General features: G+C 44.2%; 1 protein-coding gene across 3 annotated transcripts in view; it reads left to right on the top strand.

Annotated features, from left to right (window-relative positions):
* The first annotated feature begins 6,938 nt into the window (after positions 1 to 6,938).
* Positions 6,939 to 12,993, top strand: part of PTPRN2 (protein tyrosine phosphatase receptor type N2) — a 665,329-nt gene continuing 659,274 nt past the window's right edge. For all 3 annotated transcript variants that reach the window (XM_054817056.1, XM_054817058.1, XM_054817057.1), the window contains exon 1: positions 6,939 to 7,235. In XM_054817056.1, the coding sequence (XP_054673031.1) occupies positions 7,118 to 7,235 (118 nt within the window). In that variant the 5' untranslated portion in view covers positions 6,939 to 7,117. The remainder of the gene's footprint in view (positions 7,236 to 12,993) is intronic.

Raw genomic sequence — 12,993 nt, forward strand, 5'->3', positions numbered from 1 at the left:
AAAACCAGTTATTAATGTCTAACCATTTAGTTTGGATCTACCATCGGATGGTATTTTTTTCAGCCATGCTGAGAACTCTAAACAGCCATGAAAATCAATAGGAATTCACATGGCTTTGATTTTGAGATCTTCCTCCGGTGGCGTCAAGATAGGTAAGTCACAGTTTAGCCTCTTGATCTGAGGTGACGGTGGGCGTTAGCAAGAAATCAGGCCTTTCTCAGTTTAAAGGGGCCAGCTCTAGTGCACGTCAGGCACCTGTGCTTGTTCTTATGGAGGCCATCCTTCTCCCAGTGAAGCCCAAATTCCCTTTGATAGCCTGGCACTAGACAGAAAGATGTCACAAGTGGCCTCCGCATGTGGATTCATCAGTTACTGTGTCCCCATCTTGAGACACCAAAAGTCTGTTCTTCACAGGTTCTGAACGTCCATACATCTCTACTTGCAGGTTGCTTCATGACACCTTTTCCTTCTCTTCCACCAGTTTTATTTCAAACACAGCTTCACCACCCTGTTTAATATAGATATTTGAACAAGTCAGCTGGAATTTTAAATGAAGCTCAAACAAATTTGGGTTCAGTCCAGACCTGCAAATGCCTACCATTTACAGAAGCTGCTCTCTCCGGCATCCCTAGCAAACCAGCAGAAGAGGTAATGGAAACTTTCCTCAGAAGCCCAAACTGCCACGCACGCTGAAGTGGCTGGTCTGCTACCAAGGGTTCCTACAGCCTTAGAAGTCAGCTCAAAGCAGGCTGCCCTGAGCACTCATATACACAGACGTTTAGGTCTTCGGTTAATGTAAGTCACAAGTAGAGTTTTCCATTAATGTAAGTCACATCTCCTGCTATTCTCACACGTAATTTTCTCGAGCTGCATTTCATCTCTTAGGCCCTGAACGCTATGTTTTAGGCTCCTTTCCAACTGCTCTTTCCAGCAACACATAAAAACCATTATCATTCAGTTACAGCATAGGGAATAAAAGACCAGCTCACAGCTTACCAGTCATAACTAAAATCAACCTACTTTTTTCTTTTCTTTTTTTTTTAAACTCTATCAGTCGTACAGCTGCACAGTTCTCAAGGATTTTTCCTTCTGGCTCCATGTTGAACTCCTGTTCCTTGGTGATGCAGAAGTATCTAGAGTAAAATTTTTAGCGTGCTCCAGAGTAAAGACATTCTCTAATACAATTTTGGAAACAAGAAGAAAAGGTTTAAAATAGCTGAAATCCAGAGTACATTAAAATATTATTCCTAGATTGCTAGGATTCCTAGATCCTATATTGCTGTGATATTCATAAAATAAATCCTACCACACTCTTGCATCAAGCAATCTGACATCTTCTAGACCTTGCAAATACTTATTTTCATGCTAAACTGAATTTAGTATGAATTAATTTAAAAATCTCAAAGGCTCTGCTAGTTTTATAGATACGAAATAACTAATACTGAAAATCAGTAATCTCTGTGTCAAATGCTAAAAACCTTCCAAGTACTTTTAATTATACTATGAAATGGTCAATAATTGAGACAGAAAGACCACAACCACTGCTGATATGACCTGGGGCTACACCTTTTAATACCAGTTAAAGATTTCCTCTTTTAGGAGCTTTCTATTCCTTTAATAAACATAGTGCCTGAATGTAGAATACAACCACCAAATCAAAATTTAAGTGAATATTTGTACTGCAATGGGGAGAGTTATATGACTTTAGCTCTCAGTAATCCTGGCTTCTGTACAGCTTCTCATCCTCTAAACACTCTTAGTGTGTCAGGCACTGGATGGCATTTTAGGCATATTGCTTATCAGTATTGCAGGGTAAAAGCCTTCATCCTTAACTGCTTTAAAATATTAACTATTTTAATTCTATATTTTGAAAAATGTGGACATGGAATAAGTGATATGTTTTCTCTTAATGAAAGGGTCAAATATACAGAGCAATATTACCATGCATGTATTTTTTCAACATACACAAATAGAAGAAACTACTTGTAAGTGCATAGTGCAAAATTTCTGTTAACTGTTTTGATACTTTTTAATCCCAAGAACTATGACAACCTCTACAATACAGTTGCAATACCCTCCCTCCATAATTTAAAAAGAAATCTTTCACTTTAAACTTTCCATCAACAATAGTGAATAAACAACATCAACATATTCCAGGATATGCAAGTGTGAATGGTTCTGCAGTCGCCATTCGAAGAGTGTCTTTGACAGATCATCCTGAAGAGACTCCAGTGCTTGTCAGCCTCCTAAAACGGAGTTTATGACTGCTCACACCAACAACATGCAAAGCGACAATCGGTACCGTTCCTCTTGTGACCATGGTACTCCAAGACGGGGCTCTAGAGATGGTTCTTCTAGCCTTATTTTTCACAGTCTTCTGAAAGAAGTCCTCAAATCACAAGCAAGTTGCAGGAGGATTACTGCTGCTCAGCCAGCTCTTTCCGCCCTCAAAGAAGCATGGTGAAGGTTACGTGTGCAGCACTGAGCCTCCAAAAGACTGCCTTTGTGTCTGAATATTTTACCTATGTCCTCTAAAGCCAGAAAATGTAAATAATAAAATAGTCTAAATTCTGCCTTGTCTGGGCATGGATACAGCACAAACCTCTCTCTCTCCTTCTCTCTTCTTTTGCCCATACACCCCCCCCCCCCCCATCTTAAAGCTCTGCCAAGATATCTAGGTTACTGAATCTTAGATAAACTGCCTGATAGATATTGTTCCCTGTGGATTTTGGACCCATTAACAGGACAAATGATCTGCAATTAATATGCTCAGGAGCTTTGATTTGGGGAGGGGGAAACAGGGGGGATAGGAGGGATCAGAGAAAGAAAGAAAATGAAGAAGGTAATTTTAATGCTTTTTTTTTTTTTTTAAGGATGTGTTTGCCTATGCAGGTAGACTGTACTTAGTATAGCTGGAACTGACCTTTTGTTCAGGCTCTTCTTTATACTTGGATAAACTGACAAATAGCTTGGTGATCTTTAGATGAAACATGCAGTTCTATCCTGTACAAATATACATATACAATTTCTACAATCATGCAGGTGTGCCCATGCTTGTGTATATAATTCCCATTTGTAATTAAAAACCAGACCTGCAAAGGCTTACAAACATGACCTCAGTAGCTAAGTACACAGTACAACACAGATGCTACCTTTATGTTTTGTACTCCTTATACTTAGCCTTTAACTGTCGTGTATTATTTTAATCCTGTTTACAACATCTTATTCCTATCACTTAATTACTTATATGTGTATAACTATTAAGAGTATTTCCCCTTTGTGTATTTTCATGCCTAAATTATTCTCTGGCAATGTTCTACTTCAACTGAATCCTACGTTTATCTTCTTTTTTAGCCCCACCTAATTTTTAGTTCATGTAATTTTGGCACCTTTTCTTCTTACATCTCTAAAAATTCTATCAAGTAAGTTTCCATCTTATTAATCATTACTCCTACTATTTCGTTCTAAACAGTATTAAATCAACAAAATAAATCCTATACTCACCTTCTTGCCTCTTCCATGCTATATTATTTCTGCCTACCAGTGTCTTTTCTAGCAGGGCTGTTTGCTTTTAATATAATCTTGAATGGCTCAGTGAAATTGAGAGAGAGAGAGAGGCTGACCTTATTGTCCAATGGTTAGATCATGTCCTTGAATCAACCAGAGTAAAAATTTGAACGTTTAAAATCTCAGGCCACGCAGGTGTCCTGGCTACTGGAATCATTTCTGGCCCTTTCTGGCCCTTACTAATGGATTTTTGATTAAAACATGTATGTTTCTCACAAAAAACCTTAGTCAGACAACACAGCATTTTCAATCAGAAAAATGTTTCCTTGAAAAACTCCCTTTCAGCTGTGGTTACCATGGATAGGGATGTAAATCTTTCATACATATGAAAATCATACAGATTATCCAGCTCTTCTTTCACTTTTCCTGGCATGTTTTCCACACCTATATGGTGTCATAAAAAGGCTCAGCTCCAGCAATTAAGGACATGCTAAACTTCAATGTTATTCACTGTGCTGAAATTTTCAGATCTATAATTTCCAATGTCATTCTTTCATATAGGCTCACATTCACCTCCAGACACCCTAGCAACGGCGAGCTGGTATTGTACCCTCTCAGCCACCATTCAGTATCTTTGGACTCCCTCACCAAAAAGATTTCAATATGCCCTCACAGAAATAACTTACCGATACCCTCTTCTATTCCTCTTTCGAAACTATCAAGTCCTGCAGTTTTGTTTGAGCCCCACAACATCCCTGACTTCATGAATGGAGTAATTTCTCTAGTCTTTCTAGGAATTTTCACAAATTACTTATACTCTTTAGGACTTCTTTTTCCACAGTTGAGAAACTTGTTGAAAACATGATAATAAAAACCACAATCAAAACAATCTCATAAGGTTGGTAGACCTAAACAGGGATGCTTAATTTATTAGACAAACTATTAAAAACCTTAGCACTGAGAAATGTCTTCAGAAAATGACTGTGAACCAGCAAGTAACCTGCATGTGTCATAACATGTTATTTACACCGTGATACTGTTATTCATCTAATTTACACACGGACTCAAGTCTTGGAGTTTTTACACAGCATTAACAAAATTCATTATACCTAATATCACTGACTTCAATCTGTCTGTTCCTGGGGCTTTAAGACAGATCTGTGTATCTTTGCTAGGTGCAGCCTACTATAAACTGTAAAATACAACCAGGTAGGGAATGCTTTCTACTTTCCAGTCCTAAGAATTGCTACTTGAGTTATTTCCAAATGCCCAATTCACGTACCAATTGACTCTCTACTCTTTCCTTGGCACCTTAGTCCTGTCTTTACTAACCTTGTGTACTCAAGGATTTCTTCCTGTCTTCGATGAATGCCCTTTCTCTCTTGATTTTTCACATTGCTTCACACGCATTTGAACAGATGTCATTATTTTACTAATCCTCTGCATGGAGTAGCTATAAGAATTTTAATTTCCTTTTAAAATCTGCATAGTATTTGATCATAAATTCACAGAAACTATGCAAATCATTCGCTGCAGAGCTGCAATGACTTCCAGTAATACCGCTGCTATTTTGTATTTTGACGAACAACTTGTTCTTTCGCTGTGCCTGCCATTTGCTCCTTTCTTACCTTCAGTTGTTTTGCAGTTCTCTGCTAATTCAGATGACCTTTTCCCTTGTTCCCACTACTAGCTTTTAAAGCCAGATGGTTTGCATAACACATGAAAATATACTAATTTATGTTTCAGCACTTTCATTTCTCATCTTGTCCTTTCCCTAGAATGCTTTTCCCTCCTTTTTTGGTTCTCCCCTTTCAGTGCTCAGATTTCTTTCAGAGTCATCCAAATTGATTTTCCTGAGGTAAAGGGACCTTTTGGGTTAGTGAAACCACTCCCCAGCAAGATATAAGCAACCATGTAACAGACCTCAAGGACAGAAATACTTGAAAAGACCATCCAACTCTTTTGCAAACCCTGGGCCAGCAAACACCATCCAGTATCTATCTATCTATCTATCTATTTTAATTTCTGTTTTCTGAATGAAGTATTGCCCTTTTTTGCATCTGAGTCACCAACCTTAACTGCAAAGAAAAGGAGGTGACTTTGCCCCAGCTCTGGAAGCCATGACTCCTTCTCCCCAGCCACAGAGGCTCACATTTTTCCCACAGAGCAAAACTGAGAGGACAAGAGAAGCCCACAACTGTCTGTCAGGGCTCCAGGAGCCCTAAGTGCCTCGTGTGGCACGCCAACCCCCCCCTCCCCGCCCCCGCCCAGCTCCCCTGCCCGGAGCCTGAGGCAAAGCTCCAACCTGTGCCCCCAGGCTTGGCTGAGCACCCCAAGGCAGGTCCCAGCTGGTCCCAACGTGGTGGCTGGACTCCTTGTGTCCACCTCAGTCTGGAAGTGAGCCTTGAGTGTGAGTCTGTCATGGCTGTACCTGGTTAAAGCCAGGGATGCAGCATGTATCCCATGTATACCTCAAGTATGACGAGGATCATGAGAATCTGAAACTTCAGGGAGGAAGAAAGCAGATGCCAGGGTGACAGAGGGGGCTGGGACCAGCCATCACTCACCATGGCATGGAGCTGGCTGTCCCAGTCAAAAACACATCCCCCACCAGGAGGCATGGCAGCCGCGCTGTTTCACCTCAATGACTGTGACTGCTGCGTTAAAGGCTAAATATTATTACAGCGTGTTTGTGAGAAAATGAGAGCCTAAGGAGGAGGGAGTCAAGGGGTTCATGCCTGAGACTCCTGCTCCCTCCCGGCAGCCCAGACGGAGCATTCTGGCTCACGTGGAGTGAATTCGGGACAGGAGGTGGAGGATGAACACGTCACCCATGCGGACGTCTCCCAGGCAAACACGCACACCTCAGCTGTGGGAGGTGTTTACCTGAGGGCTCATAAAATCCTTCAGGATGGCAAAGAATTTTATGTGGAAAACTCGGTTGTAAATAAACCACTACTTAGGAGGCCGCAGGGAGAATCCACCCACCTAACGTGTTTTTCAGGACAAACTTTGTCAGGGGCCGAATTGGTTTCACGCACAGGTGTGTGCAACAAGCACATTTAATAACTCCCTCCCCATTCTCAGCCATATTCAGGAGGGATTCAAGCAACAGCCTTTCGGGCGGCAAGGATCGCCCCCTGCCCCTCGCCCGGCGGCGCTGGGGTCGGGCAGTGCCCGGACGCTCACGGCTCGCTGAGGCGGAGCCTCCGTCAGGGCCGGTGACGGTTTGGGGCCGGGGAACATCCCTTGCTCTCACCCCGCCGGAGGAGGGGGCTGCTACCCCGCCATCCCGGCAGAGAGGGCAGAGATCTCGCCCGCGGCCGGGCGGCGAGCGGGGAGCTGGGGGGCGGCGCTGCGGAGCGGGAGCGAGCTGCCCCCCCGCCGCGCCTGCCGGGCGGGCGGGCCGGGCCGGGCCGGGCCGGGCCGGGGCGGGGCCGGCTCGGGGGCGGGCAGGCGGCGCTGGTCGCTGTCCTGGGTGTTGAATCTGCTGCGGCTGCCGCTCGCCGGAGCCGGAGAGCGGCTGCGGGAGGCGAAGGGCGGGCGGCATGGAGTGAGGGCTGGCGGCGGCGGGCAGGGGAGCGGGACAGCCGCCTGCGATGGGCCAGGCATGATGGGGGCGCTCGGCTCCGTCCTCCCGCTGCTGCTGCCGCCGCTGCTGCAGGTCCTCGCCGCCGCCCCGCGCAGCCAACCGCCCTCCGCCGGAGCCGCCGCCGAGGCGCGGATCGGTGAGTGGGGCGAGGGGCGGGAGGCGTGGGGCTGACGGGGAGCGGGGCCGCGCCGTCCCCTCGCTCCCTCGGCTGCTGCCCGAGAGCTTCCTCAGAGGCAGCTCGACAGGCCCCCGGCGGCCGCGCCCGCACGGCTGCCGGTGAGGGGCCCGTCGTTCGGTCCTTCACAACCGGCTCCCGCTGAGGGGCCCCGTCCTCCGGCTCCTTATGGCGCGGCTGCCCGCTGAGGGTCCCTGTCCCCTGCCCCGTCACGACCAGCTCCCGGCCCCTCGCACCTCCTGGGTCCCGCCTCTCCCCGCCGGCCCCCGGTCACCCTGAGGCCGGCTCAGGGCCCCAGCTACCTCAGCGGCGCGTCCCGGAGGGACCTCTGGGGCCACCTCCGAGGAGCCGGTCTCACCGAGTGTCCCCACATGCTGAAAACTTCCGCCGAGACAATCACGAGGCCCCTAAAGTCGAGGTACACGGGCAGGGAGTCACCAAAAATGCATCCAGCCTCCACCTATTTAACCCTCCTCCCAGTTTAGTGGATTCAGCCACAGAATCCCCAGGCCACAGCCCCCCAGATGCAGCCCAGCCTTCACTGGCGCCCACCCCAACTCATTCTGCTGGAGGTGGACGCACTGCTCTGGCTGCACTGGCTGCACTGCCTCCTGGTTAAGGCTGTTTCGGAGGTGTCTAAAAATACCCAGTGCTGCCCAGTGAAGACCATTAAACAGCCTCCTTCTTCTGAGACGTTCTCCAACCAACCCCTTCCTCTTTTAGAAGATACCATCTGCACTAAACATTCCCACCTGCTGAAATGACCCACACTAACATGAAGGGATCCTGAAAGCAAACTCTGTGTGTTGAAGATCAATGCTGTTCTCCGGTGCCACTCTCCCTGGCAGTCCTGCCCTTGCACTGAGACACTCATGACTGTATGCTCACCAGAATTATCTCCAATGGCACCTACTAATACAGTCGGTCTCATTTCACTTACAGTATCTTTCTGAAACTCACTTTAAGTCAAGAACGTCATAACTTGGATAATTTTCTATTTTTTTCCTGGTTTAATACCTACCTAGAGTGGTTATGGAGATCAGAGAGTGCAAGCTAAACTAGCTGTCCCTTAGAAGTCTTTTTTTCTAAGACAAAAAATAAAATTGCTTTAAGAAACAAAGGAAGCCTCCCACAGAAGTGTCAGTGCAGTCTTCCTCATGTACATTCTGTTTATTAAGGAGGAATTAAAATCAGCTGACCATGTTTTTAATGAGGCTTCAATCAAGTGGCAATAAAAATGAGCTATTAAATGCTTGCTACAGTGAAGGTAGTGATGCAAGGTTTTGAAGGAGAAACGGTTTGGACTGGATATATCCCTCCCTCCTGGTTGCTATAGATATAGACTGTTTCCCCTAATCTGCTGAGGAGAAAGCTGGCATAAAAATATTGAAAGTAATAGCTGTAATTTTTACCTTGAATAATGCAATAGGCTAGACACTGCTTTCAAACTAGTCAGATTTTGATTCTCTCTCCCTAAACATAAACTGCAAATCAGTCTGGGCCACAAAATATTTTTCAGCATGTTGTAGCTACAAACCAATGTTTGTGTGTTTGTCACTTCCCTGTGCTTCTGCCGCGGCAAGGATGCCTGCCTGACTGTCAAGGCTGTCCTTGCGCGGAAGGGAATGGGGGAAGAGCAGGCTTGATTTTACATAGTGAATCCAGTGGTCTGGGAGGTATAATTTGGAGGTATTTCAATAGCAAAAAACCAAATTGAGCCTTTCTGCTTCTTGCTGGGATAGGGAACTAACTGATATCTCATGGATTTCTGTGAAAGATGGGAAAGGATTTATTGTGTTTGAGAAGGTGCAGGGACATATTTACATTGCTGGAAGTGAAACAGTTTTAGCTGTCTCTTCCCTTAGAGTTCCTTTATTTCTTTTATTGACTAGTGTTTCAGATCTCATTAATCTTGAGTTCAAACTATTTATTATGATAGATTCTGTTCGATTTTAGACTACAATTTTTAGACACAATATGGAGATGCAACTGTAGTTTTACAAGGTATCTGAGTTCTGGGATTATCTGTGGTTATAGGTGGAAGATACTCATTTGGTTTCTTCCTGTGCACAGTCCCATTTTCTGTAATTGAAAATGGAACACAGATGCATTATAGACCTCTATAATATGTGCTGGAAACTGCTTTAAAAGCCATGTAATTCTAAAAAAAAAATAAAAATTTATTTGTTCCTGTTAGGTGTTTCAGAAAAATCTTCCTAAAAGCTGGTTCAGAAGTAGAAGTTCATGACCTTTACAATTTCATAGGATGTTTTCATCCAATTTAATTCTTTTCCTCTCTTTTTTTGGTCTACTTTTGTCTATGCTTTCCAATATAGTAATAATCTCCAAATGATGACCTATTTACTTTGTAACGTACTTAGAAACTTGTTTAAGAAATGGGAAGTTTCAAAGTTACAGTTAAATAAGATAAAAGATTTGGATTTGTGCTTCTTCTGCCTCTATAATTCATGAGGCTTTGTAGATTGTTGCGGTGGGAAGGTGTTTTTATAAGATGCTATTATCAACAAAAGCACATATTCTTCCATTTCTTGACATTTCAAGTAGCATTGTGAATGTGAACAACTGAGAAAAAGTATAGCCCTTTCCCTCTCTCTGTCTCTTGCCCAGGTTTAGCCCAGGAGAGAGATTCTGATCTTTTCCACAGAAAAAAATCAGCTGAGTACATAATAATGTTCATTAGTCTTTGATGAAACAGTAGGGCTGGGAGTTTAATATTCTAAATAAATATTTATTTGTTTATAAGACACAGTCCATTTAAGATAAAGGAACTTCTTTTTTAAAAGTGTTTTACAAAGTAATCATCTGTGAACAATATATTCTGATCATGTTTGCTAAATTCCACAGATTTGGGTTATTCTGCTCCTGTAGCGATGGTTGTATGGGTGGGTTTTTTTCAATGAGACATTTTCTTATTAGCAAATAATTATGCTGAGGAAGCAGTTAAACTTAAAATACCTTCCAATAAACACTAAGCAGTTACTTCAGTAAAAATTGCAGCTCCAACAATTAAAGTGTTTTCATGCAGTTGTACAGCTTTTTAAGTAGACACATCTCTTCAGAAAGTTGCAGCGGTATTTTATTTTCATATTAGATAGGCTGAGTAAGGTAGAGAACTTTGCAACAAAGTAAACTGTGAGGGTGGTTAATCACATTATTTCAGTCCTAAAATACCAATACTTTAGAGCAGAAGTCACCCTCATATGTATTAGAAAAGAGAGTGTGTGCTTGCTGCAGTGCCTTCACATTGACCTCTAATGTGTAAAATGATTCTTATAACCTTCAGTGAATATGAGTACAATTTTGCAATATAATTTGATCTTTTGTGCTGCATGCAATCCCATTTTTTTGGTCTGCATTTTCTTCTCAAATGAGTACATTAATATGCTGTGGTAATTTCTGGAAACAGCTGTTCCATGCACCATGTAAGGAAAAGTTCCCTCAAAGTTGTATTCAAATGATCATATGCAAAATTTTTGCAACTTGAATGCCTGTGAATTTAGTTTTTAACTAACTAACAAAAAGACAAGTCGGTCACATTTCAGCTTATAAACATGAAAGGTTCTTCTAAACCTGTGAGTTCCTGACACATACAGTGAGCAAAGACAGTGTCTTACATTTCACTAGGGCTTGAATACGGAAACTTTACTCAAAGACTTTTAAATAATGTTGCATGTTAATTGTAGTACTTTCACAAAGCACAGTCCGTATGTTTAACAGCTGAAAAAACAATTTTAGATATGAATTAGGAATTTCAAGTGGTGAAAGTTGAACAGAAGTAAGAAATTGCAAGGGCAGGGACTTAATTTACCATTGGTGGAAAGCATTTCTCCAGTGTTGATTCTTAAATTACAGGAGGATGAAATAAATAGTAGGACAGATGAAAAAATACAAAATTTTTTGCTTTTCATTCAGTGCTTCAAATACAATCTAAAGGAAGTAGTGATAAAGAGTTTTTATCTATGGGTATTTAATGGGGAATAGCAAAAAAATAGGTCTTGGTTCAGTTCTTGTTGGGTAGATGTTACCATAACAAAACTACCAGAAATTGTTCTCAGCCATCATTGTCAACTGTCCTGGAGAGCCATGAGGATGGAAATTTTGCTTCTTGCAGCAACTCTGAGCTAAGCTGAAGCTCACCAAAGGCAATGTCTACCTTCCCATTGACTTCAGTAGCATTTGGATCAAAATGCTGGTTGAGGGTTGTAGGAGACTGGCTGAGAAAGTAGGGGAATTACAGTGCTGCCATATGTTCAGTAGATCAAATTGTCTGACTTTCCAGTTACATTAATTTGGAACTTCTCATAGGCACTGAGGTATTTTGATAGAATCGTAGAGTCATAGAATGGTTTGGGTTGGAAGGGACCTGAAAGATCATCTAGTTCCAACCTCCCTGCCATGGGCAGGGACACCCTCCACTAGACCAGGTTGCCCAAAGCCCCATCCAACCTGGCCTTGAACGATTCCAGGGATGGGGCAGCCACAACCTCTCTGGGAAACCTGTTCCAGTGCCTCACCACTCTAACAGTCAAGAATTTCTTTCTAACATCTAATCTAAATCGACCCTCCTTCAGCTTGAACCCGTTACCCCTTGTCCTATCACTGCACTCCCTGATAAACAGTCCCTCTCCAGCTTTCCTGTAGGCCCCTTCAGGTACTGGAAAGCTGCAATTAGATCTCCCCAGAGCCTTCTTTTCTCCAGGCTGAACAACCCCAACTCTCTCAGCCTGTCCTCACAGGAGAGGTGCTCCAGCCCTCTGATCAGCTTTGTGGCCCTCCTCTGGACTCTCTCCAACAGCTCCATGTCTCTCCTGTACTGGGGCCCCCAGAGCTGGACGCAGTACTCCAGGTGGGGTCTCACAAGAGCGGAGTAGAGGGGCAGGATCACCTCCCTCGACCTGCTGGTCACACCTCTTTTGATGCAGCCCAGGACACGGTTGGCTTTCTGGGCTGCAAGCGCACACTGCTGGCTCATGCTGAGCTTCTCATCAATCAATACCCCCAAGTCCTTCTCCTCAGGGCTGCTTTCAATCCATTCCTCGCCCAGCCTGTAGTTGTGCTTGGGATTGCGCCAACCCACGTGCAGGACCTTGCACTTGCCTTTGTTGAACTTCATGTGGTTCTCACGGGCCCAGCTCTCCAGCCTGTCAAGGTCCCTCTGGATGGCATCTCTTCCTTCCAGCATGTTGACCACACCACACAGCTTGGTGTCGTCGGCAAACTTGCTGAGGGTGCACTCGATCCCACTGTCCATGTCGCCAACAAAGATGTTGAACAGTGCCGGTCCCAGTACTGACCCCTGAGGAACACCACTCATTACTGTTCTCCACTTGGACATTGAGCCGTTGACCACAACTCTCTTTGAGTGTGATCATCCAGCCAATTCCTTATCCACTGAGTGGTCCATCCATCGAATCCATGTCTCTCCAGTTTAGAGACAAGGATGTCATGTGAGACAGCGTCAAATGCTTTGCAGAAGTCCAAGTAGATGGTGTCTCTCACTCTTCCCTTGTCCACCAATGCTGTAACCCCATCATAGAAGGCCACTAAGTTTGTCAGGCACGATTTGCCATTAGTGAAGCCGTGCTGACTGTCACGAATCACCTCCTTATTTTCCATGAGCCTGAGCATAGTCTCCAGGAGGGTCTGCTCCTTGATCTTGCCAGGCACGGAGGTGAGACTGACCGGCCTGTAGTTCCCT

The sequence above is a fragment of the Grus americana genome, chromosome 2 (assembly GCF_028858705.1).
Source record: "Grus americana isolate bGruAme1 chromosome 2, bGruAme1.mat, whole genome shotgun sequence".
Lineage (NCBI taxonomy): Eukaryota > Metazoa > Chordata > Aves > Gruiformes > Gruidae > Grus > Grus americana.